This window comes from Pelobates fuscus, chromosome 3 (genome assembly GCF_036172605.1).
Source record: "Pelobates fuscus isolate aPelFus1 chromosome 3, aPelFus1.pri, whole genome shotgun sequence".
Lineage (NCBI taxonomy): Eukaryota > Metazoa > Chordata > Amphibia > Anura > Pelobatidae > Pelobates > Pelobates fuscus.
In genome coordinates, this window is record NC_086319.1 from 301,563,643 (window position 1) to 301,580,632 (window position 16,990).

Here is a 16,990-nt window from a genome sequence, read left to right on the forward strand (position 1 = left end):
GAAGCGGTGTTACTCTGAGCTGGGGGGTATTAGAAGGGGATGTTACTCTGAGCTGGGGGGTATTAGAAGGGGGTGTTACTCTGAGCTGGGGGGTATTAGAAGGGGGTGTTACTCTGAGCTGGGGGGTATTAGAAGGGGGTGTTACTCTGAGCTGGGGGTATTAGAAGGGGGTGTTACTCTGAGCTGGGGGTATTAGAAGGGGGTGTTACTCTGAGCTGGGGGTATTAGAAGGGGGTGTTACTCTGAGCTGGGGGTATTAGAAGGGGGTGTTACTCTGAGTGGGGGGGGTATTAGAAGGGATGTTACTCTGAGCTGGGGGGTAGTAGAGGGTATAAGTAGACAGTGGCGTCTTTCCAGGCCGTGTCCGGGGTATGCCAGGGCCGTGATCCCGCAGAGGTGCTGTTTCTCCGGGCAGTTGGTAGCTCTGTCCCCGGTATCGAGCAGTGCTGTGTGCCCGGGATGGCCGGCCGGAGCCGCCGCTCATGGCTCAGTGTGTTGCTGGGGCTGGTGCTCGGCTTCCTCCTGGCCTCCAGGCTCATCCTGCCACGGGCCGCCGAGATGCAGAGAGCCAGCCGGCGGATCGGTGGTGCTGGGTCCGGCCAGGTGGGGAGCTGTGGCCTGCAGGCCGGCCTAAGGACTGAGTACACGGGGGTGCTAGGCTGGCAGCAGCAGCTACAGTCCGACCAGGGAGCACTGGACTCCACCAATGAGGAAGATGTCCCCCGGGCAAGGAACTTTCTGTTTGTAGGAGTAATGACTGCACAGAAATACCTGCAGACCAGAGCTGTGGCAGCTTATAGGTGAGTACTGAGTACCATACACCGTGGCATAGTCAGCCTGCTTCTATAACTGCCTGAGTAATGTTAGAATGGTAGTCCACAGCAACCAGAAGCTAAATTCTATTCTGGAATCATTGAGAGATGTGCAAGGATCACACTACCACCATTAGTATTGGTTTTATAGTTTTACTTTAGTAAGGTGGTAGGGTTTCCACCAGGGCTTTTTAATGACCGTCAGATAATTAATACTGCCAAGTTGTCCCACAGGCTGAATGTCTATTCTACAACCACTAGGTATGTCCTAAAGTTAGATCAAGTATGTTGTGTCTGACAGATTTTATGCATTGGTTCATGTAGAGGCATTTTGACATGTGTTGCGGATTAAAGGGACAGTAAAGTCACCAGAACCACTACAGCTTAATGTAGTCATTCTAGTGTCTTAAGCCGGTCTCTACAGGTTTTCTTTGTTTTTTTTTGGTTAATGTAAATACTGCTTTTTCAGAGAAAACTGCTGCCTAGTAACACCTAGTTACTCAAATGACCACTGGAGTTGCTTCCTGTGTCAGTGCTGCACACGCTGATGTTCAGCATCTCCATGCTCTGCATAAGGACGCTGAAAGTTAAATACATTGATTCAATGCATCTCTTTGAGAACCTGCTGACTGGCACAGTGTGGCATTTTGGCACACTTGCACAATAGCCTCCCAATGCTTTCTTATGAGAATGTGTTTGATTGGCTGAAATCATAACGTTTGATGATCTCAGCCATAGTGGTGAGACCTGTGAGGGTCGAAAAAGGTGAGTTTAAACACCTTTCCCATGCAATGCATGGGGGTCCGGGAAACCTAATAGCTAGTTTATAGTGTCAGGAATCCATGTTTATGTTCCTGACACTATGGTGTTTATTTATTTATTTATTTATTATTGCCATTTATATAGCGCCAACAGATTCCGTAGCGCTTATGGTGTACCTTTAGTTAAACTCACATTGTATTACTTTACTGTTTGGTGTAAATCAAATTGAATTACATTATACAAACACCTAGTTACCCAGGGGTTATGCATTAAAAGTGTTGCATTAACTTTTTCGGGGGGTTTTCTTTCATGCTTTTTTGTATTACTTACTGTTTTTCTTCCCTCATTTTATTTTCCTGTTCCATTTAAAAAAACTAAAACATTTTATCCACAAACTTATCACTTCCTATGTATAAAAATAGCGTCAAAGATCACCTTTTCATTATGCCAAGTGTTCCGCTATTTTTATTAGAAGGTTTTCTGTGACGGGCTTGTGTGTGTATCTCTCTATCTCTTTTCATGCCAGAAATAATTTATGCCCCTTAGATTGCGCATAAAATTCTATCTATACAGATTTGCAAATTCGCTAGCAAATGTATAGATTAGGAGAAAAACTATTTAAATTATTTTTTTTTTCTCTCCCAACTGTTAGTCTATGCCTCGGCATGCCACAGGAGGTCCTTCTGCTCTCCTAAGAATAGTAACCACAGGAAATGCGCTGTGGTTGCTATTGAAACACCCCAAGCTGAAGCTCCTTGCCCTGGCTAGGGAGTATATGAACAGAGTAACATGATGCCACTCCGTTAAGACGCCAGCATGCAAACGTCACTTAGGTTTGCACTGCTTGTGCATGGTTATTGGAGTAAACCTTTTAAAAGAGCACTGTAGTGTTGGGTATACAAATCCGTATTCCTAACACTATAGTGACTCTGTCTCTAGTTGTATTGGTGTTGTTTCCACCCCCCCACACCCATCCCCCCTGTTTGGCATGAAAATTAATTCGATTACTTTCATTTTTCCAGTGTTGAGGTCCCCTTGCAGAATTAAAAGGATAGGTCCACCTCACCCAGATAACTTTATTGAGATGAAGTGATCTGGGTGACTATAGTGTCCTGTTAGAGGATCACTATAGTGTCAGGAAAACAAACTCGTTTTCCTGACACTATATCATCCTTGGAACCCCCCCTCCCTTGGCACTGAAGGGGTTAAAACCCCTTCAGCCACTTATCTTTATCCAGCGCTGGGCTCCATTGGCGCTGGTGACCTCTCCTCCCCTGCTGACCTCAGCTCCTGAGTGGAGCGCGCATGCGTGGCAAGAGCCGCGCACGTGTTCAAACCGGCCATAGGAAAGCATTTCTCAATGCTTTCCTATGGACGTTCTGCAAGCTGGATGCAGATTTCTATAGTGTCCCTTTAAGTCAGTTTAAAAGCTGGGATTCTTGTCTCATTAATCCTACACTCACCGTGTCCTAACTGTGATTTATGTACATCATGAACCTTGATTTTGGTTTCCATATTCTAAAATCAATGAGGCGGTGTGTCCAAGGTTACAATATTGCATTAGTAGTGCCAACAGTGTGGGTAGTTGGTGGGTTCTAACATGTATTGAAAAATGCAGCTCTGACAACTCAGAGCACTTCCGTTATGGCACTTGTGTTTTTTTAACCTGTACAATTGTGATCTACCACTCACAGGTCTTCTGTAATGCTTGTTCATTTTAGCTGATCAAGTAACCTTTGAATATGTTAGAAGAAATTTGAACAAAGTCTATTGGTTAGTTACTCATACATTGATATGGATTGCTTGATTTCAGCAGTAAAGAATTTAGGAACATTATTTCCTTCTATAGCGACTGTGAATGTCAATTATTATAGAAACCTGGTCAGCATAGTGTATTAAACAGCTAAATTGAAATGGCATTAACACATACATTTTTATAGTGACTGTTTCTTACCAAATGCTTAATAGTTAATGTATAAGTGATGTCATAGATGTAGTAAATTGAATTTGGCATTGCTTTCATAGTTTTTTATTTAATCACTATGCCGATCCCACACAGAAATTAGTTTATGTAAATTGCAGCAATCAGAAATGTTACACTTTCTGTCTTATGTATACCTTGCTTTAGATTTGTTGTCACATAATGAATTCTCATTGACTTCACATCTGTGGTCGCTTGCTTGCTTTAAATGGTTTTAGGATAGGGCATGTTTAGATGGCTGTTGCCATGTATTGATCTGGAGTATACAGCAGTTTTTTTTACAGGTCCTTTCTGACGTATCGATTGCTGAATGTAACTTAGTTTTGCCATTGCTGATATTTGTTTCAGAGCCATATCTCAAATTAATCTTTTAATGGCCTGTTCTTACAGTGTGAACATTGTAAAGGGATTTAAATGCACATAATTATTTTTTTATTTTTTTTTAAAAATGTTTTAATAGTAGCCAGCATTGATTCTGACGCTGAGCAAATAAACATAGTTTATTTTTTTTATTTATTTTTTTCCTAAGTTGAATATTATGTAGGGTTTATGACCTAATTCATAATGAATCTCTGTCCTTTTAAAGAACAAACGTTACACATTTTCACATAGGCAGTGTATGATTCAGCACCTGTAGGCACAAAATGCATTAGGTGGTTAATCCTGTCTTGTAAGTCCTGGTTTGGAATAGAGTACTTTAACTTGCCTTCTGGGGGTGACAAAGATTCGTTGAACTGGTAATTATCTTGCTCTTCCTCAACTACTGGGATGCTAGGTTTATTTTTAACCCATCATGGATCAATGTGTTGTCACGGCCAGTATTGAATAAGGAGTAGGACATTCCATGTCTTTTTACATGTCTGCTATGTAGAGCGTATTGACCAGTTATGAGCATTGGTGACACATGATTTGGGAAAGCAGTTCTCTGTGTGTGGGTTTTTTTTTTCTCCGTATAGACAGGGGTAGACATGAAACCTTCATTATTATAATTTTTTTTTTTTTTTAATGATCCTTTATGGGGTGGTTTTATAAACCCAGTATTAGTGTATTTTATGTTGTACCTGGCAAAGCTGCTGTCTGGCATGTGGTGCATGACTTAAGTATTATTTCGTTTTGGCTCTGTTTAGTGAATTATTTCTGCTCAACTGCTCTGTAAATGATACCCATGTTTGCCCAGGTAAATGTATTTGAGATGGTGACAACAAATGTGTTGTCTGAAATGCAATAGATTAATTTGTTGGATGAGAGTCAGATAAAATTTTCAGCCTGAGGCATTGTTACTTTTGCTAGTAGCGAAATGAAACCGTGTGTTGCCAACTGTACACAAGCAGGAAATAGGACATAGACTGAATTGTCAGTGTGCTTAGAAGCCTTGCTTACAGGAACACTAACTTTTGGAATGCATTACAGTTTGTAGTTCACAGTATTAATGTCCCCCCCCCCCCCCCCTTCTTTGAGAGTAAATGATCTGGTTACCTATAGTCTCTCTTTTTAATGTAAAGCTAGACTGTTGATTTGTCTGTTTGTAGAAATGACTTGCTGTTTTTGTAGAGAATACATTTTGTTTGAAAAATATCTATTTAATAACTTGATCTTGGTTGTCAAAACCCCACTCACAAACCAACTGTCCCCCCTCTTCCTCCCACCTTCCCTATCATGTTTATTCCGAAACTAAGCCCTGAAACAGTGTCCCTGCTATTGGCAGTGTAAAGAAAATGCATGGCTTGCTTCTGTCTTGTCTGAACATGGAAGATATATGTGTGTGTATGCACAGTGTGGCAAGTTTTATTCTTCAGCGACTGGAAATCTGCCCTCTCGTCAGTAGGTTTCCTTGTACTCCCTCAAAATTCTACCTCTCACAAGTAGCATCCATTTGGAAAATGAAAACCCAGTTCAATGACTCTTATTTGGTTATCATTCTGTTTATACATTCTGTACTGTTTTGAGTGTCTGTATACTGCATTTGTTTTGGTTGACACTTTGACAGTTGCTACGGTTTCAAATTGTACGGGGGCTCTAAGTATATCACAACGCAATTGCATGAAACTGAAACACCAAGCATGAAAGTGTGTTGCCCCCCTCCCTCCTCTATCAGAAAACAGGACCACATAACTCCTGAACTAGTTCTGTGTCTTGGAGCTGGGTTGGCTGTAATGTCAGAGAGCCTTGAGCAAAGATTTCACAAACAGGAATGTGCAAGGTTAAAAATGTAGTGTAAAACCTAATGACACAGGGAGAAAATGCCTGCATTCAGCCTCTGACATGGCAAGCCTAAAGCTACAGCCCTTTATTTCATCCCTCCCCCTTAAAGTTTCAGTAGTAAGTAACCGGAAACTTTGGTGATCTTCAAAGAACTTTAATATTTGTGATAATTGACCAGTAAACTAGGAAATTATACTGAAGGGTTAAATATACTAATTGTGTATCATTAGATTAAATCTTTGTAAGGTTTAGCAGAAAACCAGACATGTTTTACAGATTTATTTATTTTAATTTCATTTTATTTATTTTTTTAAACTAAATTAAATGTTTGCAAACCTGGCCAAATAATTACAAACTCTGTGTGTGTGTGTGTGTGTGTATATATATATATATATCTCTATCTCTATATATCTATATCCCCTATCCCCATTAAGAATTGTACATAATTATTAAATAATTCACACACAATGGGTTTTTCACTTCGATTATTTCTAGTGAATTGAAAGCCAAATTGCAAAATGTAAGCCGAAATAACTGATTTGGAAAAATATCCAAATCAGCTATTGTAACGGACCGTTTTGCACACAAGAGGTTAAAAACCGTTTAGGCAATATTCCCCTTTCCAGATGCACCGACAGCTACTGTAAGCACCAATCTCCCGAACTTCAAACGCATGAATTCACCAACTCCCGAACAGGAAACACACGAATACTGGAAACAGCCGAACAGGAAAAGCATACAATCCAATTCCCCCCCCCCCCAGACGACACTTCGTTTTGAGGGTCAAGCAGAATCTGGTTTACTGGGGCTAACTGCCCGGCTTTTATGCAGGTCACCCACCTGGTGGACACTCCCCTAGGGGAATAGATGGGGTAACTGGGAAACATATTGGACATTGACCAATCACAAGCTTACAATCCCCACAATGCATCACAATCCCTCCTCTCTGTCCTGGAGATAATTGGGAAGTAATCCAATTATCTCCAAGGACAGAGGCAAAACTCCATTAGCCACATGGCAGACAAAGGACAATAAAATACATAAAATTACATACGGTTACATTTATCACATAGAACATACACATTCTACCTATCCCCAGATAGCTTAGAACTGAGTGCACATTATTACCGGATGGCGCTCAGATCACATACATACAGTTCAATCGCCATGGAGCCAAAGTCTTTCAGTATATGATTCAAATATAAAAGCGCTAAAATATATGGCTCTCTGACCACCGAATGAGGAAAATATATACAAAGTCTGCTTTCACCGCGATATCCGTGGAGGAAAGAGGAGAAGCCGGCTGCCAGTTAGCACCATACCTGGGCACAGACAATTGCAAAGCGTGTGTGAGTAGCAGCTGGGACTGCATAAAACTCACTTACTTTCATCGTGTAAGAGGCTTACAATTCATTTATCCATTGTTTATTTTGTCTATTTCTATTTTGTATAGTGTGTTTTAAGTATTTTATTTGAGATTGAGATTTGAGATTGAATTATATCAATCCTCTTCAGTGCTAGGAGTGTTTTATATCTAGTAAATAAATTGTGTAATTATTTGAAACTGTGCTTCACTATTATATGCACTTTATTTATTTTTTCCATATATTCATCTGAGCTGAAACGATTTAAAGGATCATATGGGAATATAGATCTGACTTTGCGCTCCACCTTCATAAGTATCTTTCAGTATATGGCTGGGCTCCGTGGCATAGCTATGTGGGGTAGCATGGCTTTAACAGTCCACAGAAAGGCACGAACCAGCCTTTCTGCAGGGAAAAAGAACAGAGGGCCATAGTCCAGTTGCAGTAGGCGGGCGACCAGGCTCCTCCAGTGGCCAGTGGCGAGGTTGGTTCCGCCACAGCTATAGTCATACGTTGGTCTGTTTTTAGTTAAAGGACCACTATAGGCACCCAGACCACTTCAGCTTATTGAAGTGGTCTGGGTGCCTGGTCCAGCTAGGATTAACCCTTTTTTCTATAAACATAGCAGTTTCAGAGAAACTGCTATGTTTATAATATGGTTAATCCAGCCTCTAGTGGCTGTCTCATTGACAGCCGCTAGAGGCGCTTGCGTGCTTCTCACTGTGAAAATCACAGTGAGAAGACGCCAGCGTCCATAGGAAAGCATTGTACATGCTTTCCTATGAGACTGGCTGGCTGAATGCGCGCACGGTTCTTGACGCACATGCGCATTCAGCCGAGGAGAGGAGGAGGAGAGGCTCATGGCGGGAGAGGACCCTGAGGGTGGGGGCACCCTCAGGGCACTATAGTGCCAGGAAAACGAGTGTTTTCCTGGCACTATAGTGGTCCTTTAAAGGTACGCTCTACACCCCTAAAACATTGTAGCTTGCTGAAAAGCTTTTGTATGGAGAGTGTGTCTTTTTATTTATTTTTCATTGTTTTATTATTTATTTTCTTACAAAAAGTACAGGTTTCACTATAAATTGTTACTTTTATAAATAAACCTTGTTACTCACAGACTGTCAACCAGACAACCAGTTCTGTTACTTCCTTGGTGTTTAGTTCAATGGTGCAAAACACAAGAGGCGGCAATTTCACAGAGCAAGATGTCTTTAAATATATCCCCTAATGAAAACCATGCATAATTAAATTCATGCATGGTTTTGTTGTGGGTGTGGAGTGTTCCTTTAAGCTAGTTTAACCTAAATTTGCAATTATTTGGTCAAATACCCACAATTAAAATGTTATTGAATACCTAATGCAACACTTCAACAATATTGGAAATGTACCTTCTTTTTTTATCTATATTTTTTGTAACTTTTATTTTTTCAGTTCATTACAATCGACTAGAGAATAAAACCTTCTGTGGGCAGCAGTTGCTGATTTTAGATAAAATCAATTTGCCATTATGCTTCTATTGTTTTTAGAGAAGTACTGCTAAAATTTCTCTTTTAGGCTTCTTATAGCTACCTAAGGAAACTTCTGCTGATGATGGCTTGAAATAGTGCTCCCTAGTGCCCCCAATTTCTTGGCATCATCATTGCGTAACTACAAATCTGTCTAGCTTGTGCCAAACTTATTTTCTGTCTTCTGTCTGTATTTTCTTACCTTAAGATTATTAAACATTTAGTTGTTGCCTTAGCCTACATAATGTATGGGTCAGTTGTTTCTTCTTGCGTTTATACAAAGCTACAATACTTCAGCACTCTCATATCGTGAAAATTGTTTGTGTGGAAGGCTAGTTCATTGCTATCAAATTGCTGTTGTTTTATATCTTCTGGATAATTGTGACGTGGTATCTTTTTTGTTTAATGTTATAGAGCTTATTTGTGTATGTGTAATGATCAAAAGACTTATTATTCATCAAATCAATTTATTTTGTATTTTTTTTAGAACCTGGTCAACTTCCATTCCTGGAAAAGTTGAATTCTTCTCCAGTGAGGGCTCGGACACCTCTATACCAATTCCAGTTGTACCACTCCAGGGAGTGGATGACTCCTATCCACCACAAAAGAAATCTTTCATGATGCTTAAGTATATGCACGATCATTACTTGGACCAGTATGAGTGGTTCATGAGAGCAGATGATGATGTTTACATCAAAGGGGATCGGTTGGAGAGCTTTCTACGAAGCCTGAACAGCAGTGAACCACTGTTTCTGGGGCAGACGGGCCTTGGCTCAACAGATGAGATGGGAAAACTGGCATTGGAACCAGGGGAGAATTTCTGCATGGGTGGTCCAGGTGTAATAATGAGCAGAGAAGTCCTGCGCAGAATGGTCCCCCACATTGGAGAGTGCCTGAGGGAGATGTTCACTACCCATGAAGATGTAGAAATTGGAAGATGTGTGAGGCGGTTTGCAGGAGTTCAGTGTGTCTGGTCTTATGAGGTAAGGCTTGGTTCCTTGTTGGTATCCTGCTAATGCTGATAAAAATATGCCTTTCATCACCCCTTGCCCTTTTCCCCATCTGTAATATAGATTAAATTATACTATATCAGTGGTAGTCAACCTTTTTCTACCTACCGCCCACTAATGCATCTTTTTGGTTGAAAAAATTTTCTTACCGCCCACCAGTTTTCGCGCAAATGCGGAATATTTTTAAGAAAGGAGGGTGTTTTTAAAAAAAATAAATGTACGTACATTTATCTTTTTATTTCTACTTAATGCAGGTTTATAAGGTTTTTAACTTTATAACGTTTAATGAGAAAACAATAAAGTAAATTGAAATTACCTTTACTAGTGATTGAGATCCTTGAGGTTGATGCTGCGAGACTAAATATTTGATATCTGGTTCGATTTTCGTAAGGAACAAACGAAGGTCTCTTTCAGTGATATTCAGACAACTTCTCTGTTTGCGCATAATATGATTTCTCATTTGTGCGTCAGCTCATCTCCTCTCCCTCCTCAATTCCCCTCCCCACCTTTTTTTTCCCCTTTTTTCTATTTTTTAACCGTCCTTATAGCAATGCCCAGTAGGAAGGCTGAGCTAGGTAGCCCACTTACTATAGTCCACTATAACAGACAGGCACACATACAAGACACACACACAAAGACACAGACACACATACAGACACACACACAAGACATATACATACAAACAGACAGGCACACATACAAGACATACATAGACACATACAATGACACATGCATACAAAGACAACACACATACGACACACACACACACACGACATACAGACAGACACACATACATACACACACACAGACACAGACAGGCACAGACACATACATACATACAAACAGACATGCGCACACACACATGCAGACACACACATAAGACATACATAGACACACACACATACAATGACACATACATACAAAGACAAGACACACACACACATATATATATATATACAGACAGACACACACACACAAGACATACATACACAGACAGACACACATACATACACACACACACACACACAGGCAAACAGACATGCACACACACATGCAGACACACACATAAGACATTCATAGACACACACACATACAATGACACATACATACAAAGACAAGACACACACACATATATATATATATATATATATATATATATATATATATACAGACACAGACAGACATACACACACAAAGACACAGACAGACACACATACATACACAGACATACAGACAGACATACACACACAAAGACACAGACAGACACACATACATACACAGACACACATACATACACACACAAAGACACAGACAGGCACACACAAGCACACACAAAGACACAGACAGACACACATACATACACACAAAGACACAGACAGGCACACACACACAAGACACATACATACAGACATGCAGACACACACATAAGACATACATAGACACACACACATACAATGACACATACATACAAAGACAAGACACACACACACATATATATACAGACAGACACATACACACAAGACATACATACAGACACAGACAGACACACATACAAACAGACACACACAGATGCAGACATACATAGACACACATACAATGACACATACATACAAAGACAAGACACACAGACAGACAGACACACACACACACACACACGACATACCTACAAAGACACACACACACAAACAAACAAACACACACATTATATTTAAGTCACCCTCCTGTTTCCTACCTTTAAGGTGCAGTAGGGTGACTTTCCCTGGGGTCCAGTGGTGGCTCAGGTTAAATGGGAGTCAGAGTTCCCACTCTGACTCCCTGGTGTTCCTCCCGCGCGGCTCTCAGTTTTAGCTGGGAGGAGTGACCGGGGAATCACTTCCTCCCAGCTCTGATGTCATCACAGGGGGCCCGGTCGCGCTGTTAAAGCGCCCAGCGCTGACCGGGCCCCCTTACAATCCGCATCCATCGGGTGGCCCTGACAGCATGGGCCACCCGATGGACACTTTGGAAGGCGGCCCCGGCGGTTTACCGGCGGGCCGGAGCCGCAAATGGTCACGGCGGTACCCAGTCGCACGGGTACCGCCGGCTCACACCTGCCCGCCCGATCAACCTGGAAATCCCTACCGCCCACCTGGAATCCTGAAACGCCCACTAGTGGGCGGTAGGGACCAGGTTGACGAACCATGTACTATATTAATGAAGAAAAGTTGTGGTTTGCACTTGATGTAGCAAGGCACTTATCTACATCAATCATTTTAAAGCAAGAGATATGGATTGTTGTCTAAAATAAACCCCGTAACAGAATGTTTAAACCAAAAACATGACAATGTTGCTTTTTATTAGGGTCACCTTGGAAACCAGGGATGCTTACTTCAAAGAAGGCTGATGGTTTTTATTTTTTACCCTTGGCACTTTTCATATACCTCCACAGGATTATAACATATCTACACCAGAATATTTGCCTCATTCTGCTTAAAACGTTTCATAGATGTGTACAATATTGCATATTACTGATGTGTATCAGCAGCCAAAATACAGGAAGTTATATTTTCAAATAGATATGATATGGTGGAGATATTCAGATAACATTGCTTACAAAAGTTATGTATAAACTAGAAAATTAAATAAAATCCTTGTATGATTGAATAACCGTAGAACATTAGCCATGTACTTGGTACTATAAACCAGATATGCTAGTTATGTTCACTCTACCTGATCAATACAGCAACTTAAATGTGTCTTTAAAGGGCACTCTAGTCTAGACCAAGGGTGGGCAACTTTTGGCACTCCTGATGTTGTAGAGCGCATTTTCCCTGATGCTTTGCCAATATTAGGGCTGTAAGAGTCTGGGAGATGTAGTCCACAACTACTGGAGTACCAAGGCTGCCTACCCTTGCTATAGACACCTCATTAAAGTGGACTCCTGGCACCACAACCACTTTAATGAGATAGAGGTTATGGTGCCAAGTTTCGTTTAATACTATTACCGGCCTCATCTGTGGAAAAATATTTATTATTTATTATTATTAATTCCAAACATCCCATGATTTATTGAGCACCACCTATAACGACGCAGAGCCTGATATTATTGCGGAAATACATTCTTATTCAGATCATCTATGGAGCATGTGTGCACACACTAATTGTACATGCTGCTGGGGTAAATGTTTTATACTTTCTTCTGGCGCACATTACAAGCCAGCACTCAGGCACTACTTCCCCCTTGATGAATGTACCCTATTTGAGGGAACTGTGCATCCAAATTCTGTCTCAGTAATTCAGAGTATTGGCATGTAAAAGTGTGTCTTGTTTTGGCTATGGGCACATTTGTTTAGCATGACAAATCTTCTAAAACACTACTTCCTGATAGATATGCAACAGCTGGATACATTGTTTCATGGTGGTCTTATTTCAAAGAGATGAGTAGCACCTGAAGAATGATTGCAATTGAAAACCGCTAGTGCTCCTTGTATACTCTGTTTCTGAAGCATATTGTTGGCCGTTTTATGTGATGTAGAGTCCGCAAGCTTGTGATCTAGTGGATGAGGGGAATCCACGAAGGAAATGTTGACTTAAGCAAGTGTTTACATGTGGTGTAAGAGGAAGTATTTTCAGAGTGATGCTGTGCTGTTATGTTAAGACGTCAAAATCAGTTTATATAGTTTTTGCACAAGTAGCCATCAGCCTTGGGTCAAGAACCTCACGTATGTGGTTTGTCATGTTGAACTATTTAAATATACTTTAGGAATTCATTTTTCCTCTTGTTTTGGATCAGGTGTGTTCATTATAGAATGTCATACTTAAAACATTTGGGTAACAAGGTTTGCCTCGGGTTAGTATGTATAACTATGCATTGTGCTTGCAAATGCTCCAGTAAATGTATAAATTAAGGTAAGCTTACCTAAAATTGGTACGTGTTTCCAAGATGGCTGGAGAAATTTGATTGGTGCAGATGTGACTGTTCCCAATTAAAACACGGTACCAATGACTAGATAAGCACTGTAAGTAATTGCAGTCTAACCAACTTTTTAAACCCTTGATTAGTTTGTCTTGTGTAATGTATAGATAAACTATTTAGGCCTTTCAAATGGAAACCTTGTGTATTTTGCCTGATAGTCACTTAGACCCATGCTTGGACTGCAATGACTAATCTGTATTGCCTTAATGGAAACGTCTTAATGTGTGACTAAACTGGATCTGTCACACTGTAGATTGTTTGTTAAATTGACCTAAAAATATGTGACAACTCATTCATGAAGTGGCAACAAGTTCCACTGCATAAAAAAAAAATGTATTTCAATGGTACATCTACCATGCTTTTATGAGTCTCTCAAATTGTAGATTGGTAGATATTGTTATCCTTGCCTGGTGGTTTTATTTATTTATTTATTGTCGGTGTCCTCCTCAGAATAGATCATATTTTCAAACCTAGGAAATCACATTTGCAGTAATGTTTTGGGGCAAATCATGCTTTTATATAGAATTATGCTTTGTTTTATGCCAACCACTGTATTTTGTTCTATCCTGAACACAGTGGGCAGTGTTTAACAAAGCAAAGTGGTGGTCATTTATGACAATTTTTATATAGGGGAAAAAATACCCCCCTTTCCCCAGTGTCTGTGTTCTTTTATGTCAATGTGTATATTATGGTGCGGTGCCAAATCTTGTACCGAATGATGTGTGACATTGTAATGGGGAAAAAATATATATTGTTTTTTTAATGTGACTTCTTTTTTTTTTTTTTTTTGTCAATCTTTATTTTATTGAGGCATATGGTTAAGGTGGTACAGAATAAAGAGAGGGAGACATGCAGAGGTTATACAAGTTGTACACATCATGGTAAATTGCAATATCTCCTGGTATTAACGGCCTCATTTTATAGTATATAAACAAGCTTAACTGATAGAGTATAAAATAGAGTTGAATGATCAAGATGATAGGCATTCAGTATGATATACATGACTCAGTAACGTTGGTTCTTAGCAGTAACAGGTGAGTGATTATTATGGTAAGGCATGGGTTAAAACGAGCTATGAATTAACGCCAAACTTAAGATCAGGAATTTCTCAGGGATGTTTAGTCTAGTATGTAACATGTTAATTTAACAGAGCTGTGTGAAGCACATGTTAGGTAGGTTCTATATTATGCATTTATACAGGGACAGTTCAGCTGTTTCTATCCAGCAACAAAAACAAATAAAGTGAACTGCGAACAGGTTAATTCTCGACATACATGTGTATATGTGAGCATTTTATACGCAGGCTTAAGTTCCCTATCAAGAAGTGTGTGCAAGGGGATTTAAGCAGACACTTACATCCTAAGCTCAGGCCTAAAATTGTTAAACGTTTAGGTAGTAGGTAAGGCAGTAGACAGGGTAGACAGTATGCCGAAAGAAACACGAAGACATATCTGAACTATAGTGTCTTAGCTATATGATGCATCAGATTACTAGTAGATGGGAACAAACCTAGACGAGTAGGTTCAGTAAAGATAAATTAGCTATGCTAGTACAGGTAAGTTCTTGCAGTACGTTACAAGGTCGGTTGCACGGTTTGATCACTGCTGATTTAGCCGTGTAGTGTCCTTGGGGTCGGGAGTCCATTATTAGCCGATGCCCTTGCTTGGCAAGGTAACACCCTCATCCAGGGGAGGCGGCGGGGCGCCATTGCCCGGTGGCCATCAGCCAGCCCCAGGTCGTTGTGAAGGCCTGCACCTGCTCTCCACTGACTCGGTGTCTCAGTGAGGCCGGGTCTTCCTGTCTTTGGGCGCCGCTATCAGCTTGGGTGTTCTGCCGCTGCCTGCAGCGGCCAAACCTGCGGCGTTGTGGTCGGTGCCTCGGAGGTGTGCTCCGGGTGGTCTTCGGCCCAGGAAGGCGTTTGGGACGGCCATTAGGCGCGGCGGCCATTTTGCGTGTGCCGTGAGGAGGGCTGTCAGCCTGCCGAGGCTTTGCTTGTTGTTGCTGACGCAGGGCCAGGTTTCTCCAGAAGTTGTCAAATATCTCATCCAGCCTTGCAGAGTAATCTGTTCGCTCGGCAAGGTAGTCAGTGGCTCTCGCTGTGTTCTCCCAAGGCTGCGGGAGTAAAGCTATGACTGTCCCTTGTGTGTGGTTTGTCTCGCTTGTCGGCGCCATTTTAAGTGGGCCATGTGTTTGGAAGCTCTTTAGTTTCTCTCCCGTGAGCTGTGATTTCAGGCTCCGTTTGTCTCTCCGGTTGTCCATGCCGGACTGAGAGAACCCCCATCGGTCCAAAGGGGGGGGGGGTGGGGGTAGGCGTTGGGAACCCCTGGGAGGCCATACTCAGGTCTGCAGCGTGGTGAGCGGCCGTCTCTCCACTGCCCGATCTCTGGTAGGCCTCAGGTGGCAACGCAGGGTCTCGATGGGTTACACGATTCGTTTTTGCACCCCAGTGTCACCCGGGTGTTCCCTACTTAGTGGCACCTCTCCAGCATGTTCTTGTGTCGTTTTTTGGGGGTAAATTCCCATATTGGTGCCGTTTTGAGCAGGAGCTAAGGTGCAGCACAACCGCTCCGTTTGGATGCCAGGCTCCGCCCCCCTAATTTGACTTCTTGATTCACTACCGGTAGGAGTTGTGTTCCTGAACAGTAGCTGCTATTTACATCTGACACTATATTTCCTGGTGCTGCCCTGATATTACATGGTTTACTCCTAGCACCATTACCACTTCAGTGATTGGAAGCCCGCAGTCTGTGTAGCGTTTTGTTGTGAAGTGATGAACATACTGAGTTTAACCCCCGCCGGCGGCAGCTTGAAGTAACCGTTTAAGTTCTAATTCTAAAAATCTTTATGTAGGATACAGAACAGTGAAGCATATATGTTGTTGTTTTTTTTTTTTTTTTTTTGAATTACTAAATTTTCCTCTGTAGTTTAACCTGAGAAGCTCAACATGAATATTGACTTCTGGACCAAATTACAAGAGGCTGACGTTGGGGGCTCACCTATCTCCACTTAAAGTCAGATATCTAGTGACAGACTGTTTCTAGTTCAGTCTGAGCCAAATGAATAAGATATGAAGATGGATCATCCTTCCACAGAGAGTGAACAAATCCTCTCATGAGGATAAAGAGACTTACTTTTGTAGACACCTAATTGGAAAGCTGTGCCCTAGTTGTGAACCAAAGGGAATGTCCGGTATCCTCATTCCATTATAAATATTATTTCTTCTACATATCATTTTAAGGAGCTATTCTGCTCAATCTCAATTTCCTTCCTGTTATAGTTTAAAAAAAAAAAAAAATGATTAAGATGTCCCTGCAAAAATATAACCGCATAAAAAGGGTACATTTTATGTTCAATAAGATGTTTTCTTTAGCACAGGCTGCAGTCACTGATTTTTCAGCC

At 41.2% G+C, this 16,990-nt stretch overlaps 1 protein-coding gene across 2 annotated transcripts in view; it reads left to right on the forward strand.

Moving 5' to 3' along the window:
* Positions 1-264: 264 nt before the first annotated feature.
* CHSY1 (chondroitin sulfate synthase 1) overlaps positions 265-16,990 on the forward strand; it is a 70,366-nt gene continuing 53,640 nt past the window's right edge. The window contains exons 1-3 of one of the 2 annotated variants that reach the window (XM_063448829.1): positions 265-278; positions 313-800; positions 9,114-9,609. In XM_063448829.1, the coding sequence (XP_063304899.1) occupies positions 460-800; positions 9,114-9,609 (837 nt within the window). In that variant the 5' untranslated portion in view covers positions 265-278; positions 313-459. The other variant, XM_063448830.1, reaches the window with a different exon arrangement.